General features: G+C 44.8%; 1 protein-coding gene and 1 pseudogene across 2 annotated transcripts; one reads left to right on the top strand and one right to left on the bottom strand.

Annotated features, from left to right (window-relative positions):
• Window positions 1–750: 750 nt before the first annotated feature.
• LOC101516768 (DNA mismatch repair protein Msh2-like) lies at window positions 751–18,486 on the bottom strand (annotated as a pseudogene).
• Window positions 18,487–22,887: 4,401 nt separating this feature from the next.
• RANBP6 (RAN binding protein 6) lies at window positions 22,888–26,707 on the top strand. 2 transcript variants are annotated; one of them, XM_058657360.1, is made up of 2 exons: window positions 22,888–23,178; window positions 24,294–24,563. In XM_058657360.1, the coding sequence occupies exons 1-2, from the start codon at window positions 23,043–23,045 to the stop codon at window positions 24,428–24,430; spliced, it is 273 nt and encodes a 90-aa protein (XP_058513343.1). In that variant the 5' UTR covers window positions 22,888–23,042; the 3' UTR covers window positions 24,431–24,563. The 2 variants fall into 2 exon arrangements, with proteins under 2 accessions (XP_058513343.1, XP_004591871.2); XM_004591814.3 differs by having other exon boundaries at window positions 22,937–26,707.
• The last annotated feature ends 778 nt before the right edge of the window (window positions 26,708–27,485 follow it).

Here is a 27,485-nt window from a genome sequence, read left to right on the forward strand (position 1 = left end):
TCATTTACATGAAGACATCGGTTAGTGGATAGAATCATTCACCTGGCACAGCTGTGATGCAAAGGACCACAGAGCACTATAAGCTTTCAAAGCTTAACTGTGATCTCTGGTCCTATCTACAGATACCTCAGGACCTTCTGGATGTGGGGTGTGCATCGTAGCCTCAGGAGACAGCTCAAGTTGGGAAGAATGAGGCAAAAATACTGGTTCTGGGACTGGAGGCCATGTTTGGGTGTGGCGGTTTCAATGCCTGGAGGTTCCTAGAAAAGTAGGTGGGGGAGGAGAAATGGCAGAAGGAGAAAGTGTTGAAAGTGAAACTCTCCCTTTCAATGTCTTGTTTTAGGGCAGTCCCCTGAGGCATAGATTGTGTTTAAGAGAAATCAAGTCAGCAACAAATTCCCTGGCAACTGCCATAACAAAGTGCTGGCACTCCTTTTTCTGTATCCTGTCTCATAGGTATTAGTGCAACATTAGTCATTGGATCCTGTTTACTGATAACCACTGAGACAGACAAACCCCAGATGTGGGACAGATAGACCATAATTAAAAGAAATTGCATTTTGGGGGGAGAAAGGGGTATTTCTCATGCAGTAACCTTTATTCCTGAATTGATTTCATTTACAAAACTATTGTTCTTTGCAATCACTTCAGCTTTTAGCTGTCTTAACTTTATTGTAATGTTTTCTTCTGACACTTCAGTAAAGGGCACTCGCTTCACCTTTACTAGAAACTCCTCAGTAATCTTTCACCTTACTCTTTTTCCACGTAGCACTTCTTGGCTGCTGGCTCGATTTCATCACACGCTTGTAAGTCTCCAACATTCTGAAACTCCTCCAGTTCCTGGTCTTTGTGCTTAGCACACTCAATCACATGGCTAGGGAAATTGGCACGCCCTGCAGCGTGAATCCCAATGCTTTGATCACAGACACCTTTCTTCACTTGATAAAGCATGGGTAAGGTGTCTTCAGAGGTCAATGCTGTGACATGTAGATGATTTACTGTTGATATATGATTGGCTAAGGTGGTGAGTTCGTGAGAATGAGTGGCAAACATGCAAAAAGCACAAATCATGGTTGCAGTGTAATCTGATATAGCCCATGCTAGCCCAAATCCGTCGTAGGTAGAGGTTCCTCATCCCAATTCATCTATGATTATTAAAGAAACTTTAGTTGCAGATCTGAGGACCGAAGCAGTTTCCAACATTTCAGCCATAAACGTGGACACTCCTTTCAGTTGACAGTCACCAGCCCTGACCCGAGCCAAGATGCAGTCCAGGATGGATACCTCTGCTGACTCACATGGCACAAAACACCCAATTTGAACCATAAGTACTATCACCCCAGTTTGGCAAATATACATTGATTTACCTCCCATGTTGGGCCCAGTAATGATGCGGAACATCTTTATCTTTTTCAAGGTGTACATCATTAGGAATAACTGCAACTTCATCTTGAACTTCAACACACGCATGTCTGGATGCTTTCAGTGTAATTCTTCCTTGTCCTTTCTCCAGAATAACTCATCATGCATACGGAACAGGTGCTCCATTACACGCATGAGCAAAGCTGACAACAGCATCAAGCTGAACCAACACATCATTGAGGGTCTGCATGGGTTCCACATAGCCTGAAGAAATATTGACAATTTCTTTAACAATATCATCATCCTCATACTCAGCTTTATTTTTGGTATATTCTTCATTTAAAGAACTTAATTTACTGTTAGTAAATTTCACACTATTCTTCTGGATACCTACTGTACTGAAGTTTTTATTGTTACTAAGGACCTTCTCTTCCTTGCAGGTTACTCGAAAGTAATATCCAAACTGTGCACTGGAATCTAGTTTTATCTGTTTGCCTGGGTCCAAGCCAGGATCTCCGGCTGCACTTGTTAATGTTGATTGCATCTTCTTGTCCAAGTCATCCATTACTTCTCTTAACTCACGCATACATATTTGTACAAAATTAGTCATTGGATCCTGTTTACTGATAAACACTGAGACAGACAAACTCCAGATTAGGATCAAATGAACGCTTCACAAGGAGCTCACGGTTTTCCACCTGACCCATCTCTAACGTTGTTTCTGTCATTTCCTGAAACTTGGAGAAATCAGAATGACGATCAGTAAGGGGAGTTACAAAAATTGCCAACAACAAAGCCTGGTACTTTTTGTTTTTTCCTTCCTACTTTTCCAGAGCCTGTATAACATTAGGGAGCTGATTTATACCCTGACAGAGCCGATAACAATCTTGCGAGTTTGCGGCTTATCTTTGGGATTTTAAGATCTGGGAGTCGAAGATGTAAGTCTTCTTGTAAAGTTGGCCTCAATTCCACATCCGCTACAAAAGCTTCCACTGAATTTAATCTCTCTTCTATTCTGTTCTTATCCATCAGAGGCTGCTTAATCCACTGGTTGACCAGTCGCTGTCCTTGAGGGGTTTTGCACTTGTCCAGCAATGCAGCCAGGGACTGGGGCCACTGGTATCTTCAACAGAGCCCTGGAAAAGGTTAAGGGCTCTCACTGCTGCGATATCCAGCTTCGTGTACTGGCTGAAATCAGAAGTACTCAGCTCAAACTGTCCGAAATTAGAATAGTCAGATAAGAGTTCTAAGAACTCAATAGCTGCAGACAACGAGGAAACTGCAACCTGATTCTCCGCATCTGCCAAAGCAGCAGTATTCATTGGCTCTCCCTTCTTGCCTTTCATTAACAGGTTGAGGTCCTGATAAATGTCTTTAGAAGAAAAGTCCGTTTTCTTCCTTTCTGAATAACCTGCCTCAGTTTCCCCATGTCTCCAGCAGTCTCTCCTGCTGGTAAAACACATTCCTTGGGTCCAGCCTGAATGAGGAGCGCCTCCAGGTTGCAGAACTGGTCACTATCTGGGAAATCACACAGTCCTGTCTTCCTCTGGAGGGAATCTACATATCCAACTCCAACCTATCTTTGACCATCAACTAGGGACATCTTGACCCCAGCCACACCAATGGAAGCTGACTTATCATTGTTACCAAACAGAATATCTTCAAACTGGGCAAGATTGCCAGGAGAAGCCTTAAAAGCCAAATACCAATCATTCTCCTTGGCTGCCTTAGTTCCAGCTCTATTTTTATAAACTTCAACTCTATATTGACAAACTAGAAGAAGATTTTTCACAAAAGACTCAAAATTGATTTTACTAAACACAACACTTTGCCGAGTCTTTGCTCCTCACATTCCCATGTACTTCATGACCCTCTGGATCTTGAACACTTTCCGGGCGGCCAGCAGCGCGTCCTCGCCAAGCCCCGTGTAGAAGTCGCCCCTGGTGAAGAGGTGCGCCACGGTGGCCGGCTTCTCTGGCATGCCCTGGAAGAAGCGCACGAAGCCCACTTCGGCCGCGCTCTCCAGCTGCAGCGTCTCCTTCGGCTGCAGGACCCGTGCCAGCCTGCATCTACCGAGATGTTTCCTGTCTCCCCTCCCGCGGAAATTGCATTTCTTGGGTGAAGGACATGAGCAAACATTTTTCAAACGAATTGAAATAGCCAACACCCTCAGGAAAAAATGCTCCTGGCCATTAGGGAAATGCAGGAAAAAAACACATGAGGCTCTACCTAACTGTATAATGGAGTCTAGCGTACTGGAAAGTAAAGAGACGTTGCAGTACACTCTCCACTACTGAGGAGAAGTCAGACTCCCAGTGAATATACAATATCACACTAGATTCTCTTCGTGGATAGTTACCATGCCACGATATACATGAGCAGCAGAAACTTAAACGTGTAGCTGTGACTGGTGATAATTTGGGGAGGGGAGGATGGAGGGAGAACACAGGGCAGGAAGAAGGGGAGCATGAGGGAGGAACCCCTGGACCTACAAAACTGTATCATAGAAAATCATCCCTAAAAATGTTAAAGAGATTGCATTTCTTCCCCATCGGGCAAGTCTGGTCTTCCTGAAGCAACTCTGGAGGTGGGAAATGACACACATCTACTCCTCTGGGTCCTGTTATTGTTTCCATCTTTCATTCATTCTTTGTCACGAGGTTTACAAAACCCACACCACCCATTGGCCATTCTCTTTTTTTCCTCTTCCCCAAAATTTGTCAGGAAAATGCCTCTGTCAGTCCTTCCGTGGAATCTGTATTTCTGTATTATTATTATTTTAGCAGAGCTATCCTTATGCAGGGTTTCGTTGTATGCCAAGTAGCACAGCAGGAGTGTCAGAGAACCAGATGACAAAGGTGGCTGCCTTGCACCATGTGGGGCTTCCGCAGCTCCCAAGCTTTCAGAAAGGTGTCATGCTCTGGAAACTGCTATCTTGATTTCAGGCAATAAGTGGAAAAAGAATGAAATAGGAAACGTACTAACTTCTCTGTTGTTTGATTAGCAAATAGATAGCTATTCATAGCCCCTCATCACACTGTATTCCCAGAACTGAGGTGTAACCAGGTATTTTATGGGTCCTACTGATGCTAGATGGTGTCTTCTAAAGGTAAAATGAAGAAAGGAAAGGCGTTGGAGCCTGGCTTCGATGCTTACTTATGTCCCAGAGTGAGCGAACTGCTTAAAACCCCAGTGCCCTTACTGGTGAGTCAGGATCATCACTGTCTACAATGCTGGGTCACTAGAAAGTTACATGAGATGACAGCTGATACAGAGCATGTATTTCATCCAAGTTCTTTCGTGGTGCTACTTCCCCCACCCTACCTGCATCTCTGCCTTTAATCATGATTATTTCTGCCTATGAAATAACAGAGATGCTTTGTGATGGGGAAAAAATAGATTGAAAAGTGAATGTGAAAATTTGGGGACAGAGAAAAATTCCTGGTCTCAACTCACCCTCACATCCATGAACAGCTCCTGAGATGTAACCACGTTGGTACCTACCTGTTTTGCTCTGTAATATACTTCCTAGAAGGAAAGTTTTAGTAAGAAAGGCTCTTTGGGGGTTCAAGATTACTGGGTTAGGACATCCTTATTTTTCAATATCCAAAAGAGAACTTTGAAAATGTTTTTTTCAACATAAAGTACTCTCCAGAAATGGTCACTTTTTTCTCTATTGATTACATAGACTACTGAAGGACTATAGTAATAATATAGGGAAAACAGTTGGTGGGGTGGAAAGAGAGGATTTAGCCATGGAGCCATTGCACCAGACCTACTTTGAGGGTCTTAAGAACTTGGCCCCGGCAGCGTGGCTTAGTGGCTAAAGTCCTCGCCTTGAATGCCCCGGGATCCCATATGGGTGCCGGTTCTAATCCCGGCAGCTCCACTTCCCATCCAGCTCCCTGCTTGTGGCCTGGGAAAGCAGTCGAGGACGGCCCAATGCATTGGGACCCTACACCCGCTTGGAGACCTGGAGGAAGTTCCTGGCTCCTGGCTTCGGATTGGCACAGCACCAGTCGTTGTGGTCACTTGGGGAGTGAATCATTGGATAGAAGATCTTCCTCTCTGTCTCTCCTCCTCTCTGTATGTCTGACTTTGTAATAAAAATAAATAAATCTTAAAAAAAAAAAAAAGAACTTATCTCCTGGGCCTGGCGCTATGGCCTAGCAGCTAAAGTCCTCACCTCGAACGTGCGGGATCCCATATGGGCACCGGTTCTAATCCCAGCAGCCCTACTTCCCATCCAGCTCCCTGCTCTTGGCCTGGGAAAGCAGTCGAGGATGGCCCAAAGCCTTGGGACCCTGCACCTGTGTGGGAAGCCCCGAAGAGTTCCTGGCTCCTGGCTTCTGGCTTCGGGTCACTTGGGGAGTGTATCATTGAATGGAATATATTTCTCTCTCTCTCTCCTTCTCTCTCTTTCTATACCTAACTTTGCAATAAAATTTTTAAAAAGACTCTTGATACATTAAAAAAAAAAAAAAAAACTTGTCTCCTATGCCAGCGTCTTAAAGCATTTTCCCTACATATTTTTCCAGCAACTTCATAGTCGCAAGTCTTCAATTCAGGTCTTATCTATCTCAGATTGATTTTTGTATGTAGAAGAGATACGAATCTAATTTCATTCTTCTACATAGAACCATCCAATTTGCCCAACACCATTTATTGGAGAAATTATTCTTTCTTCAACATATAATCTGATCAGTTTTGTCAAAAATCAGTAGGCTATGTATGTGGATAAATTTCTGGGCTTTCTGTTCAGTTCCATTAGTCCCAGCAGTTTTGATGTCAGCACCAGTGCCATCCTGTTTTAATTCCTATAGCTTATTAATGTAGTTTGAAGTTAGATACTGTGATGCTACCAGCTTGACTATTTTTTTTTTCCTGCTCAGAATCACTCTGACTGTTTCGGATACTTCATGATTTCTTATGAATTTTAGGATTCTTTTTTTCCTAATTTTCTGGAATGTCATTTGCTGGGAGCTGGGGCTTCCCAGCTTTTGTGTCATTGGAGCACACAAAGGTGCAAAGAGAACCACCTCTCTGCTGGCAAGACCACAGGGAGCTCCCAGCTGTATGGCAAGGCCCAGTAAATGTCCCTCCAGCCTCTTCCATGCAGTTTAACAGATGTTCAGCTATTCCTGAAATGTGTTGATGCATTGTCGTTTGCCCTTGTGGAGTGGTCTCTGTAACTGATGTGAGCTTAGGAACCAATGTCATTAACAGTGTCATGATGAGCAGACTTTTAACAATTCATGCAGTCTTGGCTGTTCCCATGACCCTTTGCCTGGAAGAGCTCAAAGATGTTTGTACTAGCATTGTGAAACATGCTTTCAAACTAATTAAGGGTTGTTAAGCCCGTGGTTGTAGTGAGAATTTATGTTTCAAGTTTTTTGTTTCTGATCTTTATCTTTTCCCCTCTGTGATATGTTTTTTCCTATAATTGATAAGTTGTAGAATGAGAGATGTAGCAGGAGTGTATTACTGATTAACATGTGCTGCCGAAAGGTCAGAATGCCTAATGCCCTGCTTCAAGGTGAAACAACTTGCAATCTTGGAAACACCTGCTTGACCATGACATAAAATGTCTGTAAGAAAGCTTGTAGTTCTTCTGTATAAAGGGGACAGTTTTCTTGCATTGCCCATTGTGATCATGAAGTTATAGTGGCCCATCTTTTCTCTTTTTCTCTTTTTTAAAACGCTGACTGCACACATCTTTGGTGAGCTCTGAACTCATCTGGAGCTGGTCTGCGGCAGTCATCATTATTTACATAGGAATTGCAATGAATCTATAGGTTGCTTTAGTTTGTATAGATGCTTTGGTTGTATTGATTCTTCTAACCTATGAGCATGGAACATAATTCCGTTTTTTTATCTTTGCTGATATCTGTCATCAATATCTTATAGTTTTCATTGCAGAGATCTTTTATTGCTTGAGTTAAATTTATTTCTAAATATGTGTTCTGGTGGCTATTTTGAAAAGGATTTCTTCCTTGATTTCTCTACCAGTAAATGAATCATCATTGTTTATTTAAAAAAAAAAAAAGACAACTACTGTTTTTTGTGTGTTCATTTTGTAACGTGCAACCTTCCTTAACTGGTTTATCAGTTCTAACAGCTTTTTGGTGGAATGTTTACATTTTTCTACATACAGCATCATGACATCAGCAAACATGAATATTATGACTTCTCCTTTCCAATTCACTGTCATTTCATTTCTTTCTCTCTAATTTCTCTTGTTAATACGTCCAATACCACATAGAATAAGCGCAGTGAAAGTGGACATTTTTGTCCTGTCCCAGATCTAGGGGGAAATGCTTTCAGCTTTTCCCGATTCTGAATGGTATTGACTGTTTTTTTTTTTTTATTTATTTACAGGCTTTGTAATTTTGATGTATATTCCTGATAAGCCTAATTTGTAGAAGTGTTTTTTGTTTGTTTCTTTGTTTGTTTGTAATCATAGAGGGATATTGGATCTGGTCAGATGCTGTCTCTGTATTTACTGAAATGATCCAAAGGTCTTTGTTCTTCATTCTGTTGATGTGATTTATAACATTCATTAATTTGCAAATGTTGAACCACCCTGTATCTCAGGGATAAATCCCACTTGATCATGATTTACACTCTTTTTGATGTGGCCTGGAATTTGGGCTGCTCGTGTTTTGTTGAGAACTTTGCATCTGCTGATCATGGATCTAGGTTTATGGTTTTATGGTTTTCTTTTCATGTTTCGTCTTTGCTTTTGGTATCAGAATGATACTGGCCTCATTAAAAGAGGTTGACAGAGTTCAATCCTGTTCAATAGTTTGGAATATTTTGAAAACTCTTGCAGTCAGTTCCTCTTAAAATGTTTTGCAGAATTCAGTAGTAAAGCCATCACATCTGGAGTGACAAAGACTTGACGAAAGACTCTTTTTCAAGGTTTATATATTTATTTGAAAGTCAGAGCTATGGAGAAAGGGGAAAAGAGACAGTATGAGGGAAAGAGAGAGAGACAGAGAAAGAGAAAGACCTCCCAGCTACTGATTCACTCCCCAAATGGCCACAATGGCCAGAAATCCACCAGGCAGAAACCAGCAAGCAGGAACTTCATGCAGGTTCTCCAACATAAGTAGAAGATACCCAAGTACTGGACCATCCTCCTCCGCTGTTGTAGGATTATTATAACTGGATTTGATGCTGACAGCTGGGACACAAACCAGTATCAATATGGGAAGAAGACAGCTTTGCAGGTGTCAGCCTTGCCCACAATGCTATAGCACTGTCCTGCTGAAAGACTTCATTACTACCTCAGTCACATTGCATGTTAAGGATCTGTTTGAATTCTCTATCTTCTTGATGTAATCATTGTAGGTCATATGTATCAGGAAATTATTCATTTCTTCTAGGTTTTCCAATTTTTACCATATCGTTAGTTGTTCATGAGAATGTCTTACATCCTTTCTATTTTAGTGATATGAACTGCAAGGTTTCTTTTTCGTCTCTAGTGTTATTTATTGCATTTTTTTCTTTTTTTTTTTTCTTGATTAGGCAAAAAGTTTGTCTATTTTGTTTGTCTTCTAAAAAAAATCGTACATTGTTGGCATCCTGGTTCTGGCAAAATCCATATGATGAACTTGTGATCTGTGGTTGCAGGGAGTGGTACCAGGTGAAGGCCAAGAATTCAGGCTCAAACCCCGACTGTGTGGTCCACCCACTGGGGAACTCAGGAACTTGCGCCGGAGCCTCAGTTCTCCCATCTGTAAGATAAGGAAGACGAAGTCTGACCTGTGTTTCTTGATTACATCAGAGTGGATAATTCACACAGGAATTTGAAAAAGGAAAGAAAAGAAATCCAAGGTACTTATCTCATTTAGTAGATATTTTTGTCATCTTGGGCCTTTTGACAAAATTGCTGTTAGTATTATTAAGCAGAAGATGCACTGTTATTTCTCATAAATTCCTCTTAGAGTTCATGCCCTGGACATCTGGCAAATAAAGATAAATTATAATTGGTTTAAATGTTGGGTAACCTGAACTTATTATTTGGTGATGATGACAAGGCCAGCCTTCCTTCATTCTTCCCTCGTTTCCTGAGATACTTACACATTTATTTTGACAGCATAGCAATTAAAAACACTGGCTCTGGAAGCTTGATAAGCAGAGTTTAGCCTAACTGTCCTACTTCTTTGCTAAGAAACATAGGGAGCAGTTGCCCTATCATTTCTGGCCTCAAATGGAAGCAATCCAAAGAACTTCCATTGTAGATTCAAAGGTGTGCTTCAGAATATTCGAAATACTACCTGGCAAAAAAATTATTCAGTAACTATTAAGTATTAGTTGTTTTGGGGTGGTTGGTTGGTTGGTTTAGCTATTGTTGTGAAAGCCACCACTTGCCGTCTGGAGGTGGAAGGAATTTGCCAGAGGGGAGAGTGAGCAGAGCCGGATGTATTGAATGCACTGCAAGGAAGCAGCAGGCAGACAGGTGAGGCAGCAGTTAACCACACCTGTAGCCTGAGCCATCATCTGAGGAGCAGAGTAACAGTTGGCCCCTGTGTCATTCGGGTAACTGGTACCATATGTCTGTATGGGCATTGTATTACAAAGCAGACTTGTAACTGCAGCATTACCCCAGTGAGGTTGAATTTTCTGTGTCTAGGAACTTTTCCCAGGTGGGCAATTTGCATCTGTTACAGAAATTGATCACCAGAGACTTGATAACCACTTATGGGAAGGAAGAGCGCACCAATGTGGATCACCCCAAAGTGGCTGGGCCTCAATCATCCTTTGTTCCACCTTTTATAGAGCAACTGCATGCACTGTTTTTAGCACATTGGTGGAGGCAGAGGGCAAGCCGGCAGCAGGGACTAATACTGAGGTTAGCTTTGAGCTGTTACAATTCCAGGAAATTCCTGAGTTGTTACAGTTTCCTTCATTTGCTTATCTCCTTCCTCATCCTCCTATGTGGAACTGTTGCATCCATTCAACCACTAAAACAATGTTTTTTACAGCAGTGACAGTCACAGCAAGGTTCTAATTTCATTTAGAGGTAAGGCAACGAACCGGGACCAACACCCCTTGCCAGAGTGCAGCTCAAACAGCGTATTTACGGAGTTTTTATAAGGGGCCGTTCTTGCATAGTGTAGCAGGAGAGGAGGCCCTGGGCATCTCCTGCCTATCAGCTGGGCAGCCTATGCCCGTCACCCCTCTGGGCCCTTCTGATCCCACTGAATCACCCTGCCCAAGAATCCTCAGTTGCCTCCACACAGACATGCAGTTCTCCAAGAACCAGTGATGGGGCAGAGAAGTGGAGTCTTCACCCCTGAGGACAGTGGGTAGTATCAGGCAAACCAGAACTGGTGGATTGTCCCTAAAGGAAGGGCAGAAACTGGTGACACGAGTGGCATTGCCCAGAGGAACTGCCACTGCCTATTGCATAGCTCACAGGAGGCTGGCTCCCCGTGACCAGAAAAGTCACCAAATGTCATGGGAAGCAATTACAGGCACAATGAAAAGTAAACTCATCAGCGCAAACTCATCATCAGAGCAACCAGAGCTAGTGTTGTGGAACACACTGCAGGAAAGCTGCAAGCAGCCGGGTCAAGCAGGGCCTGGAAGCTGGCGCAACACAGGCCCCAGTCTGAATGGCACACCTGTAGTCCACTCTTAGTCGACGAGCCTGCTGCCATGCGCTCGTGAGGAAGGCAGGACAGCCAGAGCTTCATTAAAATATGAACTACAATCCAAGAAGCATTCTTGTAGCTGCAATATTTTCTCAGTGGGATGAGTTTTCTAGAGTCTTAAAATCTCCCCAGGTAGGTGATTTGCAACTCTGGACAGAGCTGGGGAGCCGATATCCCCCTTTGTTCTAAGGGACTCCACTAGAAGCACCAACACCCCCCCCCCAAAGCACACACACACAAACTATCTCAACTGTTTTTGTGAAATAGAGGCACTTTACATCACAAACCGAAGGCATACCCCCAAAGGAAATTCTCAATATTTTTTATTCAGTATGCCTGTCTGCTCTTGGTTTTGTCTTTAGCATCTGGAAAATAGTTCATAGTTCTTTTTAATTATGTAAATAGGGATGCCAACGTGTTTATGCCATGCAGTTGTGTGGAGAAGATGTACAATTTGTGGTAGGACTGTAACAGATCTGCTTCCTGTCTTAAGCCCCCATTTGTCAGAGAGTAAGGGAAACATTTCTAAATGGTAGGCAGCTCCAACAGACTGAATCCACTGGAATGATTGAAATAGCCTCTTCAGATGAACACTCCGTTTATTTTAGTAGTTTAGTCTTCCTAACTGTTGTCATCTCCCTCTGGCTCCCCTTGAAGCCAAGCCCCTCTAATAGAAGAAGCAGCACCCAAGCTCCTGTCTGCATCCCTTATCCCAAGCAGTCCTTTAGCAAAAGCAATTCACTGCCTTGAGGATGAAATCCAGTTGGCCCCACAAGGCTCTGTCTTTTTTTTCCTATAGATTTTATTTTTTGTAATGATTGCATGGTGGATCAGGGTGGGAAAGATCAAGGTTTAAGAAAAATTGGGTGTACTCATTGCTTCCAAATTTGCTATTTCTTCTTGTTTCTGGGGGGAAAAGAGACACAAAGGGGGAAGCCCTTCATGACTTTCCACACATCCCAGTACCCAGGGATGAGGAACTACCACTACATATCAACCCAGAGTCTCAGCATGTACATATTCCCAGGGTTCTGTCCAAGTGGCCTGGATAGTTCTGAAATGCTGCCAATTTCACTGATCCAAGGATGATGCCACCCTCCCAATGTCCATTGGTTCCATTAACCAAGGTTTTTTGCTGTCATTGTTTGTTTGGGGTAGTTGTCCAGTTAGTTCTGTTCTGCTTCAGCACCAAATGTGCTGCCATATTCTCCTTTTACAAGCCCTGTGTCCACTGCTCCACCTTTTCATTAAGTAGGACATGTTCTTGCAGGCAAGTCCAAGGACCGAAGCCAGACGTCCTCAACATCGCGGGTTCCCCCCTCCCCGCCCCCAGGCTCATGAACCCTGCATCCACCTTGCAGGCAGGCCCCAGGATCTTGGCCAGGCGACCCAAGCCCCACCAGTTCCCTGTCCCTGGGGCTCAGAAACCTGACAGCCACCTAAAAGGCAGGACCCAGGATCTGGGCCAGGCGACCCAAGCCCCACTGGTTTTCCCATCCCCGGAGCTCAGGAACTTGGCCCCCCACCACTCAAGTGGGCCCTAGGACCTGAGCCAAGGTAAGCGAGCCCTGTCAGATCCCCCTTCCCTGGGACTTACAAACCCGGCCCTCGCTGGGGCCAGGCCGACATGACTCGTCTCACCTCAGTGTCTACAATCGTATTGTGCAGCCTGGCCTAATCTAGTCTGCGCCCTATTCCAGCTCCTGCTGGTGGGTGCTGCAGCCTGTGCCAGCCCAGCCCGATTGTTGTCCCGGTGCTAATGTGAACTGGCTGGTGTTGCCGCCCAATATGGCTCCTCCTGCCCCCTGCCCTGGTTCCCATATCTGCCAGTGGATATTATGTGCTAGCCCAGACTGATCTGTCACCAGACCTGACCCACATATATGCTGGCAGGTACTGTAACCTGGCATGGTCTGGGCTGCTCCTTGCCTTGCTCATTGTACTCTCCTGCAGGGGCTGTCCCGATGAAGGAGTTTTCCAAGCTCCTCCCAGTGGTACTTCTCGTGCACACCAATGGGTCATTGGCCCAAGTTGACTTTGTGCACCTCCTGCCCTGGCAAGAACACTGGCCTTGCTCAGCCAGCCCACACCAATTCTGGTTCTTGTGGTTGGGTGTTGCACCCCAGGGATAACTGGTCCGCACCCAGACACAGCGTTCACATGGTTCAGCAGGAGTCAAGACCTAGCCTGGCCTGTTCTACACCCAGCCTGGCTCTCAACGAGTACTGCTGGGGGCTGGAGTCTAGCCCAATTTGATGTTCCACAGTCCCAGTGCACACCTGTGTTAGTGCAGGCTGCAGCCATGTCCAGCCATGCCTACTGCCCCAGTCCCACTCTCGTCCTCACCAGTGACCTGACGCCATCCACAGCTCTTGGGCGAGCCAGCAGAGATTGCAGTTCCACAGGGGTGAGGCCACCTTGCCCCCACAGATTCTGCTGTCAGACCCACTTCTCTCACTCTTATTCTCCCCTCCAAGCCAATTTGCCGTCAGTCCCCTACTTACTTACACATGTCATGGACTTGTCTACGGAAGTCCTTCAGCTGTAATTCCTAACCTGGGCATAAAAACCACAAGTCATCTCTCACTACCTCCTGTGAGATCCCATCATTCCCCTGTAAATCAGGACCCTTCAAAGCTGAAGGTCCGCTCCTTGCGTCGCTCCTCCAAGGCAGCCATGCAGTCCAGCTATAAGCACCCATGCAGGTCAAACAATTTTTTAAATAAAAATAAATAAAATTTTAAAAATAAAAATCTTGATGGCCAGAGGGGCTTGCATAGGGGAATTCCAGGTCTGGACAGAATGTAAGTGTCACCTTTGAATCACCCCAGACCAACTGGAGTCCTCCCAGTCATCACAAATTCCCTAGAGAACAAAGTATCCCCGACCAGTCAAAGAAAGGTCATGAGCACCCCAGACCCATCAGGAAACTGAGCATGAGCTGATCCCATGGCAGAACCCATGCCATTCAGGGACATGCAGGAACTTTCCAATTTGCCATCTGGGAACCAAGGACATTTGGGGAAACTGCAATTACGACCTGTGGCGGTCAGGCTGTGCTGCAGAGAGGTTGCTGTGGTAGCTCCCAGCTTGGTGCAGGAGCGCCTCCTGGAGCCCCAGATGTGGGATGAGGGGGAAGCCCTTCGCTCTGACTCTTCCCTGTGTACAAGCCACAGCTCAGGGAAGGGGGACCGGGCCACTCTCCTTCCTCATCGCTCATCTCTTCTCAGCCTGTCTGCCTTCCCCCTCGTAGGTCCTTGGAGCTAGAACAAGCAACATTCAGGCTTTCTAACTCCTTTAACTCCAAACTCATGCCCAAACCTTATTGGTGGACTGGGTGTGGGAGAAAAAAATCACTTACTATCCAATGTAACGGTATAAATAACTTCATTACTAATTGACCTATAGGTAAAAATAAAAATGAATTGATAATGAATAAAGTGAATTACAGTGCTATTGATACAATTCAAGAGGATAGAATACTATTCTTATATATCGGAATTAGTTGTGCTTTTTACTTGTTTGTGTGAAACTAAAAACCAATATCTTCCTTCAAAGAAGTAAAAAAGAAAAAGACAAAGTTTTTCTAAATGTTAAAAAAGACTGACTGAAGATGTTCCTTCTGTAGTGGTTAGAGCGGAGAGAGGGCATTTCCATTTTCAGAAATAGTGAATCCCCTAGAAATAAATTAATAGCAAGTGGGGGTTTCCTTTTTGTCATTGGACACAAAATGGCTTTCTTAAACAAATATCAAAGTGGAGCATGGTTAAGAACAAATACACTAGATCTTCCATGAAAACTTGCCAAGTTAAGACTAAAGACTAGCCGGCTTCCTCTTGCTTTTACCTAAAAATGCAGAGGAATCTTTGTCTTTGCCAAGGTCTGGTTCTTTGCCGCTTCTCTTACCCGCCCCCCCTTACTCCCCAAATCACTCACACACACCCCTAGAGAAAAGGCCGGGAGAATTTACTTTTCCCCGAGAGTGATTTTTACTTTTGATGGAAAACAAAAAAGTTAAAAACCCTTTTCTCACCAAAAAAAAGGGGGAGGGGAGTCTAAATCTAAATAAATATTGAGTCAGTATTATGTCTTCATCCAACTTTTTCCGTTCCTATACTTTATAGTATCTTCCACATTAGTATTTCTTTCTGTTCCATTAGCTTGGGATATATTTTATTTTTTCTTTTTGAAAGATCTATTTTTTTTATTTGAAAGGCATACTTACAAAGAGAAGATGAAATGGAGAGAGGGAGGAAAGGGGGGGTTACCCCGGCAATAGGCAACTGCCTATGGTGCCTTGAACCTGGGAGAAAAGCAGCCAAGGGTGGTAGGCATCCTGGGCCTGGTTAATGTCAAATCTGTTTGGACTGCACCAGTGTGCCTGCACAGTTGTTTATTCTACTACAGCATACTGCTGTAGAGAGAATTGGGAATCACTGGGACGGGACACACCACCCAAGCCCTAGACCCCACTCAGTGGCGGGGAGTGGGTGCAGATTGCCCAGGGAAGGGCATCTGGGGATATGTTGGAGTGCGGGCTACTGAAGGCATATCTGACAGGTGAGAAGGGACTTCTGAGGGCCTCCACAGACTGGGCCACTGCGCTCGAAGGTAACCGGGAACCATCCCCCATCCTCGGACGCTGATGTGCTTTGACAATAAAGAGAGGCTCTCTCCCATCCCCCTCTACCCCAGCATGCACAGGAGAAAAAAGAACAGAACTGAAGAAGTTTGTCCCACCCTAACTGGAGGCCAACTACACAAACAGTGTTAAACATAAAAGAGAGAAAGATTCTCTGTGTGTTCGTTCATTCCTCAGATGGCCCCAATGTCTGGAGCTGAGTTGATCTGAAACCAGGAGCCAGGAGTTTCCTCTGGGTCTCCCATGTGAATTCAGGGTTCCAAAGACCTGAGCCACCCTCTGTAGCTCTCTCAGTCCACAAGCAGGGAGCTGAATTGAAAGTGGAGCAGCTGGGGCTCAAACTGGTGCCCATATGGGATGCCAGTGCTACAGGCAGAGGGAGGGTTAGCCTGTTGAACCACCACACCAGCCCCAGGAATGTAGTTCATACACCTGATTCTGATCACCAGAAACTCAGTCCTTTAATGTTGTTTCTATATGTGTTCCTTTTCCTGTTTCAGTAAGTTTTCAAATGATGCAGAGACTGGAATAAAGAATCACCAAGAACTTCCCATCCTGTTTTAACAATTATCACATCCTTTGATCTCATCTCTCCTGGGTTCTTTTTGAAATGAACGGTTTTACCTGTAGGTATCTGTTGCTTTTGGGAGTACGACTAGTATCGTTTCCTATTTGTGCTTTTGGGTTTCTCTGTGCAGCTTCCAGAAGCTGATCAGCGCTTGCTGTTCACTGGTTGGATCTTCTGGTTTTGAACTTGCCATGCACATCTCACCATCATTGCCATCTAGCTGGAATTCATGATAAGTGAAATCTAATATCTAATGTGATAGGAAGAACCCTGACCGAACAAGCAAGAAAAATAACACCATAGCGCTCCATCTTGTGTTGGAGAAAATCCGTAATACTGTGCAGAATAAATGCCAGGCTGGTTAAACAGTCCTCAAAGTCTTACACCTGAAACAGTTAAGCCAGCTAGGGGTAGCTGTTGTTAGCCATCACATTGTCTATCCTAGACCATAACATGTTAGCAAATGGGACTGTGTTTCATCTGCTAGGAATTAGTAACCTGTCACTTAAGGTTAAGGCTGTCATTAACTTTTCTGTGGCCACATCAGGGCTTTGCTCTCTAAACTTTTGTAAAAAGATATTCTTATTACTTTTCAAGCAATAGCACCACCCTGTGGTAACATTTAAGATGTTTTCTCGGTGGTGCTTCCAAGTTTAGAACAAGCCTAAGCAGAATAATGAAATTTGGAGCCCTCTTAGATGAATGGTTTTAGATCATAAAATAAGATGTGTAAAATTACCAGGGAAATCAATTCTATGAAAAAGAAATTGCAGTTGCTTCAGAAGCAACTCCTCTCTAATGTTCTTATGATTGTCATTATTGTAGTTGAGTTTACATGTTGGACTTCAAGAATTATATAATAATAATTACATAATTAATAATATGTAATAATTATGTAATCGTGTAATCCATGCATAAGCATGTATCTGACATGGCTTATAATAAAGGAGAAGTTCTTGGACTAAGAAGGGGAGTTTCTATCCAATAAAAGTAGTTTACACCCTAAAGAAATGTTGGGGTGTTTTTATCTAGTTCATGTGAGTACTTGAAAGTTTGGTGCACTTGTGAAGAAGACAGAATAGATGTCACAGGGCTCTCCTGAGCGTGTGGTCTAATGGTAGAAGGGCTTATCTCTCATGCTTTTATAAAGCCTACAGACTGGGACCAACTGGACAGAGAACACTGTTGCTTAGCGCTGCTGGGTAAATTCTACTCCTGCGTCTCAGAGGGCTGACGATGTAGCTGAAGATACCATTGGGAAACACGGTGAGGTCTTTGTCATCTGTCAGGTGTGTTGAGGTGTTACACTGCTTCCCCTGGGGAGGAGAAAACGAGGCTAGGAAGTGCAGGAAGGAAGACAGTTAACGTTCCAGAACTTAGGTTGTAAGTAAATAGCGGTTATAAAGACTTACAGATCTATTCCTGGCGCGTGATAGGATTGCATTTCCAAGCCCTGTTGCAGTGGAAGGGGCTCGGTGATTGTTGCTGCCTGGTGAGGTATCCTTGAGAAGGATGTGCATATTCTGGATCCAGCGTTTAATTGTCAGTGCTGGACCTTCCAGAATTCTCTTTCCCTTTGACAAAAGAACTAACAGTGTTGAGGATGGTAGTTTGTCAGCCAGGGCCTCCAAGTGTCCACAACAGGCAGAATCCACCTGCTAACTCATGGTGGCCATGTAGCATGATTGGGGGAAGAAATCATAGTTATCTGTGATTCCTCATGACTTCAGCCTAACCGACCTTGACAATTAGAGTCAGGTCATTCAGACTCAGCTAAGTGCTTTGGGTAATTTCATGCCCCATCCCTCTCCACAGATTTAATCCTTGTTTGCTGCTTCTCACATAAGGAAATTGGAAACTTAGCCCAAGGATTTACCGTGGTGAGGCAGCAGTGTTATGCTACCTACTGCTACATGATTAGTTAGAAGTGGTGTTCCATGGTCCAAAGACAGGAAGTAGTCCATGGAAACAGGAAGGCAATAGGGAAGTACTGAAGCCAGCTTCTGGCCTGTAGGTTCTGAGTCAGTTTCCACATTCCATAGATTTATGTTCCAGTAATCTCTCCTCACTAGTCTGAACTGGGCAAACTTCTTTTCCCACAGGCTCTGCCCTAGTTCTGCAAAGCTTCCATCTAAATCCCTTCCTGACAGCCTCTGCCTCTTCCTAGTTATATCATTTTTCACACTACCTTCCCACTCATCTTTCAAGTTAGCAGTGCTTAGCTCAGGCTCCCCATCAGAACCATGTAGCATGCTTTGCATATGGAGCACACTTGAATAATTCATGATGACCTGGGAAAGTAGGGTTTTTTTAATTTTCATATTTGGTTATAAGCAGGACCATGAAATGAAAGACTCTGACCGTCATGGTTCCATATTATTAAGCCCAGTTAACCCCTCCATCCATGCCGCTCCCACCCTAACACGCTTCAGTTACAACAAAGAAATGATTATACCTTGATTGAAGCATTAAGAATACTTTTCTGCTCCAGGTCTCTGAGCCAGCTGTTCTTTTTATGTGGAATTTTCCCCTTCCCCTTCAAAGGTAAAAATTTCTACCATCTTCTAGCACTGTCTCTTTCATGCAGCCTCCACTGCTGGTCCTTGTCAGTGGAGGCTCAGTTCCCCTGGTCCTTGCAGTGTTTCCCTGACATCTCTACCTTACTTCTGACTTTGTTTTTCTTCTTTATTTTTATTTATGTTTGTTGGCCTCCCCTGCTAGCTTGTCAGCTCATGAAGAGAAAGGCCTGGGTTTGCTTTCGTTTTGACCTTTTTTGTTTGTTTTTTTTTGTCTTTGCCCAGTGTTGTTATTTTTCAAGGGAGGATTGAATTTATTTTGAATGAGAAAGGCTGAATTTGGAAACTTGCTATTCCTCCCCTCCAAAAAATTATCTTAGCAACTAGTAAGGCCCTGCACTCCTCAGCCAGCCCCAGCTAAGATCTTAGAGTATGAAGCCTCCAGGAAAACTTCTGTTGTGGTCTGAGAACTGTGGCCCACATCACTGAACTTGTTTTAATGCATGAAGAGGGAAGGCCACATAACAAAAACATCTAGATAGCGGACAGTCTCAGGGGCTGCCCAGTGTTGTTGTACTTTGATATTCTACAAAGCATCTGACATCTGCCTGCTTCCTATAAGGCATCAAGTGTACTTCAAGATACAATTGAATTTGATGAATTACACATGTATTCCCCCCAACATGTTCTGAATGCTCACTTATGATCCAGGCACCAGAGATACAAACGGACCAAGAAAAAATCCCTAACTTCTTGAAGCTTGCAGTCACATGGGGGAGATAGCAAGTATTATAAACGCATGATCTCTGTAGTTTGCTAGAAGATAAGTGTTAAAGTGAATGGCACAGTGGGGATGGTGGATGAGTATTCATCTAAAGGCTCCCTATGCACCTGTAAGTTTGAGAAGCCATATTCTATACTGAACACCAGCTCTGATCATCATTCTCTGCAGAGTAATGGGCTAAAATAAATGTCAGGGCCCCAAATCAACTCCTGCGGGCAGCAGGGAGATCCCAGCTTGGTTTCTTGTAGAGTTGGAGCCAAATTTACTGACGTTACACAAGTACTAATTCACAGTAGGAACCAGATGAGACGGGGAGGCAGGGGAGCTCTGACTCACCTGGGAGGAGTTCCTGTGGTCTCAAGATATACAGTGTAGGAACTTAATTACCCTTGTCCTGAAAATCAACAGCTCCCCTGGCGGGATCAGGCTTGAACCTGCTCCGAGGACCAAGGCTGACCTTGGGTTGATCTACAGCTCATGATTTTGCATGCTAAAAGAAACACCTGCCAGCCGCAGAGACAAAACATGTTGGACCATACAAGGAGCAAAAGGGCTTAGTAACTAGATCCTAGGAAATCACGTACTATATCCTGAAACACCATGAATATTCTTCCCCCTCACGAGAACACATGTCCTTCCCTCTCATCAGAATGTATGTCTGTTTTCGTTAAACTCCTGAACTGTTTAGCACAGTGCAGATGTGGCTGCTCCTCACTGAACAGGCCTCACTCTATGGAGTGTACGTAGATCTTTGTTCTCCTGAAACACTTCAGTGCTTCTCTTTGCTCTTCCATGGCTCACTCATGAAGTTCTTCTTGAAAAGAAGTCAAGGGCCTGGATACCTCAGAGCCTTCAATGACTGATGCCAAATGTGTGTGTGTGTGTGTGTGTGTGTGTGTGTGAGAGAGAGAGAGAGAGAGAGAGAGAGAGAGAGAGAGAGAGAGAGAGAATGTCTTCCATCTGTTGGTTCATTTCCTAAATGGTCCCAACAGCCAGAACTGGGACAAGAGGAAGCCAGGAACTTCTGGGTCTCCTTGTGGGTGCAGGGGCCAAGCAATTGAGCTATCCTTCAGTGCTTCCCCAGCTGGATGGAAAGTGGAACAGTTGGGACCCCATACAGGATTCTGGAGCCACAGGCAACAGCTCTTGCCACTATGCGTGCTGGCCCCACAAATTTCTTAATATGAAGTATAAGTACTCTTCATAATGTGGCCACGAATTTTCTTTCCTCTTTACCCCTGCCTTATCTATCATCACAAGCCCCCTCCAGTCCTGTACCCAATACTAAGGCAATACTGAAACATGGACAAAACACTCAGAGTTGCTCTGCATGGGAACAAGCTATTCGCTTTTAGAAGAACCATGTATCTCTCCTTCCCAGTGGTTCATGAGGATTCATTGTATCCAAAAATGTAGAATTTTAGGGAGGTGTGATCTGAAACAGTTTATTGGCTTAAGCTTGTTTTTTAGAGGATGTAGGGAAGTTTATCTTGAAACATTGTACTCAGGGGGGACCAGATCTGCACAAACAAGTAAAACGGGGGTTCCAGGAAGTCCTTTCGTGCTACATTGTACTCCAGGGAGGGGCAGACCACCAAAAAAAAGAAACAGTGAAAAGCTCAAGAAACCTGCGTGAGTCACAATTATAAACATGTAACATACACAGAGGGGATAGTGCCAGAAGGAAGAGCCCTCTTCCTCCCACTTCTTCTAGATCCTAGAAACTCCCCTAACTTTTGCTATAAACATCCTGGCCGACTGCTTCTCAGAGAAGCAGTTTGTTTTCTTTTATCTATTTTTCAACATTTATTTACTTTGTATGTCAGAGCTACAGAGAAAGATATCGTCCATCTGCTAGGCCCCACCCCCAGAGGGCCACAACAGCCAGGGCTGGGCTGGACCAAAACCAGAGGCCAAACTTCATCCAGTTCTCTCATGTGGGTGCAGGGGCCTAAACCACTTAGGCCATCTTCTACTGCTTTCCAGAGTGGTTTAGCAAGGAATTGGATTGGAAGTGGAGCAGGCAGGACACGAATTGGTTAGTACCCATATGGGATGTCAGGGTTATAGACATTACCCACTACCTCACAATACCAGATTTGACATTTTGGTAGGTTGGAACTTGGACCCAAAAGTCTGTGTTTTAAAACAAATATCCAAGGTGAATGTGAGGCCATCGGTGTTTCGGTCCACAGAATGAAAATAGGTTTCACGTTGTCAACGCAATGGATGAGACTTCTTTCCCATCATCTGATAGTGCGATTTTTCAATTTTTGTAGGTTTGCTGCTGCAGCATTTTGCAAAAACTAAAATCAAGCCAGCTTGGAGATAGGCTCTTCCATAAATGAAGGCCTTGCATGTTGTTGCCAAGCCCATCGTAATTATGGCAAAAACGCATGGTGAAAAGAACTTGGGCATCACTTTCAGAAGAGCCTCGAGTGTGTCACTTTAGGTGAATCCTTTGGACTGCCTTCACTTCCGTTTTTCACTTAAAATGTAGCATTGTGCTTGTCCTAGCAAGCTCACTCATCTTTTGTAGGGGCAACATGCGGAAGCGCTAGGCATTAGCAGAGGAAAAAGTCTTTTTGACTAACACACCTGCTCAGAGGAAATCAACAATATTTAGCCGGAGGGACATTTGTTTCTTATAATAAGCTCAGGAGCCTCCTACCAAAAGGCAGTTAGGATGATTCTAACTGGGTCTAGCCCGCCTTACAGTTAGGGCAACCTGCAAGGAAAATCTTAAATGACATGAAAGAAACGAAATGAATTTTAGAGCTAAGGCCTGGAGTCAAGTCCGAACATTAGGTTCCTTTTACACTAGAATTTTACTCAGTCGTTCTGAGGCCAAATGACTGCGAGGCAGTGCTGCGAGTTTGAACAGCATCCGTCTGCATTAGATGTGGCAGGATGTCCCCTCCCCCCTTTAATTCACTTCTTATCTGACGATTCACTCTCCTGCGGCGTTATTCGTCTATCATTAACATTCAGACACAACCTCGTGCAACTCAGCGGCTTATAGTGTAATCCCACACCACATCCAATCTGGTAGCATTTTCATCGCTGAGAAAGAAATCCCGTCTGACGGTTGTCTCCCTTCTCCCCTCCCCCTGGCCTCTGGCATTCAGTCCATCGCTTCTAGCTGGGTAGCCGAGATGTGTTTATTCAGGAGTCATACAATATGTGGATCGTGTGCGTGTGTGTGTGTGCGATTGGCTTTTTCCACTTGGTTTTCAAGATATGCTTGTTGTAAAAATCAGGCTAAACTATGCATCATCCAATCTCGGCATCATCGGTGCGAACATCCCTCCCTGGCAGGTGTAAGGATGCTCCCCGCCTCTCCCCCGCCTCCCTCCGGTCTCGGGGTTCCCAGCCCGGGAACTCGGGGAGCCAGAGGCACCTCCGCCCCTCCGCGCCGGCGCCTCGCTGACGTCAGCGCCTCGAGCCGCAGACCCCCCCACCCCCTCCCGCCCCTCCTTCCCGGTCGCGGCCGCTTTGACAGAACGCGATGGCGGCGGCCGGGGCTGCCGGGGTGCCGGCGGCCGTGTCCGACAAGCAGGAGTTTTACCAGCTGCTGAAGAACCTGATCAATCCGAGCTGCATGGTGCGGAGACAAGCGGAGGAGATCTATGAGAATATCCCAGGTCTGTGTAAAACTACCTTCCTTTTAGATGCCGTCAGGAACAGGAGAGCAGGTTATGAGGTGAGACAAATGGCTGCCGCACTGCTACGAAGGCTTTTGTCCTCCGGGTTTGAGGAGGTCTACCCAAACCTGCCTCCTGAGGTCCAGAGGGATGTCAAGATAGAACTGATCCTGGCCGTGAAGTTAGAAACACACGCCAGCATGAGGAAAAAACTCTGTGACATTTTTGCGGTGCTGGCCAGGAATCTGATAGACGAGGGTGGCACCAACCACTGGCCAGAAGGTCTGAAGTTCCTCGTTGATGCCATCTACTCTAAAAATGTGGTCCTGTGGGAAGTTGCGCTTCACGTTTTCTGGCACTTCCCCGGGATTTTCGGGAACCAGGAGCGACACGATTTGGATATCATCAAACGTTTGCTGGACCAGTGTATTCAAGATCAAGAGCATCCAGCCATCAGGACCTTAGCCGCCAGGGCCGCAGCTGCATTTGTCCTTGCTAACGAGAATAACACTGCTCTTTTCAAAGACTTTGCAGACTTGCTTCCTGGAATCTTACAGGCTGTGAATGACTCGTGCTACCAAGATGATGATTCCGTGTTAGAATCCCTGGTTGAAATCGCAGATACGGTGCCCAAGTACTTGGGTCCTTACCTAGAAGACACTCTACAACTGAGCCTGAGGTTATGCGGAGACTCTCGGCTCAGTAACCTGCAGCGCCAGCTGGCCCTCGAAGTCCTCGTGACCTTGTCTGAAACGGCAACCCCCATGTTGAAAAAGCACACAAGTATTATTGCCCAGGCCATTCCTTATATATTGGCCATGATGGTTGAGCTGCAGGATGACGAAGACTGGGTGAATGCTGATGAGCTGGAAGAAGATGATTTTGACAGCAACGCGGTGGCTGCTGAGAGTGCCCTAGACAGACTGGCTTGTGGACTTGGAGGCAAGGTTGTGCTGCCGATGACCAAGGAGCATGTCGTGCAGATGCTTCAGAGCCCCGACTGGAAGTACCGGCACGCTGGGTTAATGGCCTTGTCTGCCATCGGAGAAGGGTGCCATCAGCAGATGGAACCGACTCTGGAGGAAACCGTTAACTCTGTTTTGCTTTTTCTTCAGGATCCTCACCCAAGGGTGAGGGCTGCGGCCTGCACTACGCTTGGACAGATGGCCACAGACTTTGCACCGAGTTTCCAGAAGAAATTCCACGAAACGGTCATTGCGGCTCTGTTGCGTACCATGGAAAATCAAGGTAATCAGCGCGTGCAGTCTCACGCGGCTTCCGCTCTCATTATTTTTATTGAAGACTGCCCCAAATCGTTGCTGGTCCTGTATTTGGACACTATGGTGAGAAACTTACATTCCATTCTGGTGATTAAACTTCAGGAATTGATTCGCAGTGGAACTAAACTGGCTTTAGAACAACTCGTGACCACTCTTGCCTCGATTGCAGATACGATAGAAGAGAAATTTGTTCCCTATTATGATCTATTTATGCCCTCGCTAAAGCACATTGTTGAGCTTGCTGTTCAGAAGGACCTGAAGCTTCTGAGAGGAAAGACCATTGAGTGCATCAGCCACATTGGACTTGCTGTTGGCAAGGAAACGTTTTTGCAGGATGCGTCAGGTGTGATGCAGCTGTTGTTGAAGACTCAATCTGACTTAAATAGCATGGAAGAAGATGACCCTCAGACCTCCTACATGGTCTCGGCTTGGGCTAGAATGTGTAAAATTCTCGGGCAAGATTTTCAACAGTACCTGCCACTGGTGATCGAGCCTCTGATTAAGACGGCCTCAGCTAAACCCGACGTAGCTCTCCTAGACACGCAAGATGTGGAGAACATGAGTGATGATGATGGCTGGCAGTTTGTAAATCTTGGAGACCAGCAAAGTTTCGGAATTAAAACTTCAGGACTCGAAGCGAAAGCAACTGCTTGCCAGATGTTGGTTTACTACGCCAAGGAGTTAAAAGAAGGATTTGCGGACTATACAGAGCAGGTTGTGAAACTTATGGTACCTTTACTGAAATTTTACTTCCACGACAATGTTCGAGTGGCAGCAGCGGAGTCTATGCCATTTCTCCTGGAATGTGCCAAGACGCACAGCCCGGAGTATCTTTCCCAGGTGTGGCAGTCCATATGCGATCCTTTAATCAAAGCTATCGGAACCGAACCTGATACAGACGTCCTCTCCGAAATCATGAACTCCTTTGCCAAGTCCATTGAAGTCATGGGAGACGGCTGCCTTAGCGATGAACATTTGGAAGAATTAGGAGGCATATTGAAAACCAAACTCGAGGGTCACTTTAAAAACCAGGAATTGCGACAGGTGAAAAGACAGGAAGAAAACTATGACCAACAGGTGGAGATGTCTCTGCAAGATGAGGATGAATGTGATGTTTATATTCTGACCAAAGTATCAGATATTCTGCACTCGTTATTTAGCACTTACAGGGAAAAGATTTTACCGTGGTTCGAACAGTTACTTCCGTTAATTGTCAATCTGATCTGTTCAAGTCGGCCATGGCCAGACAGGCAGTGGGGACTGTGCATATTTGATGATATCATAGAGCACTGCAGTCCCACTTCTTTTAAATATGTAGAATATTTCCGGTGGCCGATGCTCCTGAACATGAGAGATAACAACCCGGAAGTTAGGCAAGCCGCTGCCTACGGCCTGGGTGTCATGGCGCAGTTTGGTGGTGATGATTACCGTTCCTTGTGCTCCGAAGCTGTCCCCCTGCTGGTGAAAGTCATCAAGTGCGCAAATTCCAAAACCAAGAAGAATGTCATTGCCACTGAGAACTGTATCTCAGCCATAGGCAAGATTCTGAAGTTTAAGCCCCACTGCGTCAATGTGGATGAAGTGCTTCCCCACTGGTTATCCTGGCTTCCGCTGCACGAAGACAAAGAGGAAGCCCTTCAGACTTTGAATTTTCTCTGTGACTTAATTGAAAGTAATCACCCAGTGGTTGTTGGTCCAAATAATTCCAATCTGCCCAAAATACTCAGTATCATTGCCGAAGGCAAAATTAATGAGACCATTAACTCTGCGGATCCTTGCGCCAAACGCCTAACTAATGTTATCCGGCAGGTGCAGACTGCGGAAGAGTTGTGGTTGGAATGCTTATCCCAACTCAGTGACGAGCAACAGGAAGCCTTGCAGGAGTTACTAGATTTTGCTTGAAGTATTTAATATGACTTGAATGTGTCATCTAGAAAGAGTAACACAAATAAGTGTTCCGAGTGGCTCCCATTGCAAATGAGAGCAGTGTTTTCTCCCCGTGCAACAGTTGGTTACTTCCTCATGTTTCCTCCAGGGTTAGTCAGTGTTAAAAGCCTTCTGTTTACCTCGCATGTTTTATCTTTAAACACAGACTTTAAGCATAGCCTGTGCTTCCAGTTGTCTTGTTAGAATGTTTATCACCTTTTGCCTAATTAATGTGAAGTGTGTAAGTTGTTATTTGTCTGAAATCGTTAATGCTGCAAAAGCAGTACACTTGGTGTTAAGGTGTCGTTACTGTCATAAGATGTTAAGAGAGAACATACACAAACTTCTGGGATGAACATCTTTGGAACTGGGTGAAGGAAATAGTGGCAGGTTTATTCCTCCTTGATAATACTCCTTGCTTTCATAGCAATAGGAGGATACTCCAACTGAGAGTTTTGAGAGAGTGCAGTGCGAAGGGGGATTTGCTGTGTAATGGAAGTGAACTTCAACAGTGAGAGCTAGATGGGACGGAATTATATTCTACTTCCCAAGTTGTCCATCTGATACTTTTGAGAACCCTTAAAGCTCCTTAGCTACACTGCCTTTTAAAATAATAATAATAAAGTTATCCAGAACTCCAAGAAGTCACAGTTTCTGAAAAGGCAGTCTTGGTCCCTCTAACACTGGTAGCATGTAACATACTGTAACACAGCGTTTGACAAACAATAAGTATCCGTTATGTGTGGCAGTCCATGTTATATGTGTTCTATGTTACACTGGTAGCATGTAACATACTGTAACACAGTGTTTGACAAACAGTAAGTATCCGTTATGTGTGGCAGTCCATGTTATATGTGTTATATGTTACACTGGTAGCATGTAGTGTACTGTGTCACAGCGTTTGACAAACAGTAAGTATTCGATATGTGTTACATGTTTCGGCAGAGCATTGCTTTGTGTAAGTATCCCAGTCTTCTCCCTGCAAAGCAGCTCAACAAAAAGAAGCCCTGACTCAGAATGGGGCCTACGTAGATTTCTATTTTGAAGCCATTCATGACAGATTCTATAGTCTCACTAAAGAATATTTTATCCCGAGAGTGA

Source organism: Ochotona princeps, chromosome 31 (assembly GCF_030435755.1).
Source record: "Ochotona princeps isolate mOchPri1 chromosome 31, mOchPri1.hap1, whole genome shotgun sequence".
Taxonomy (NCBI): domain Eukaryota; kingdom Metazoa; phylum Chordata; class Mammalia; order Lagomorpha; family Ochotonidae; genus Ochotona; species Ochotona princeps.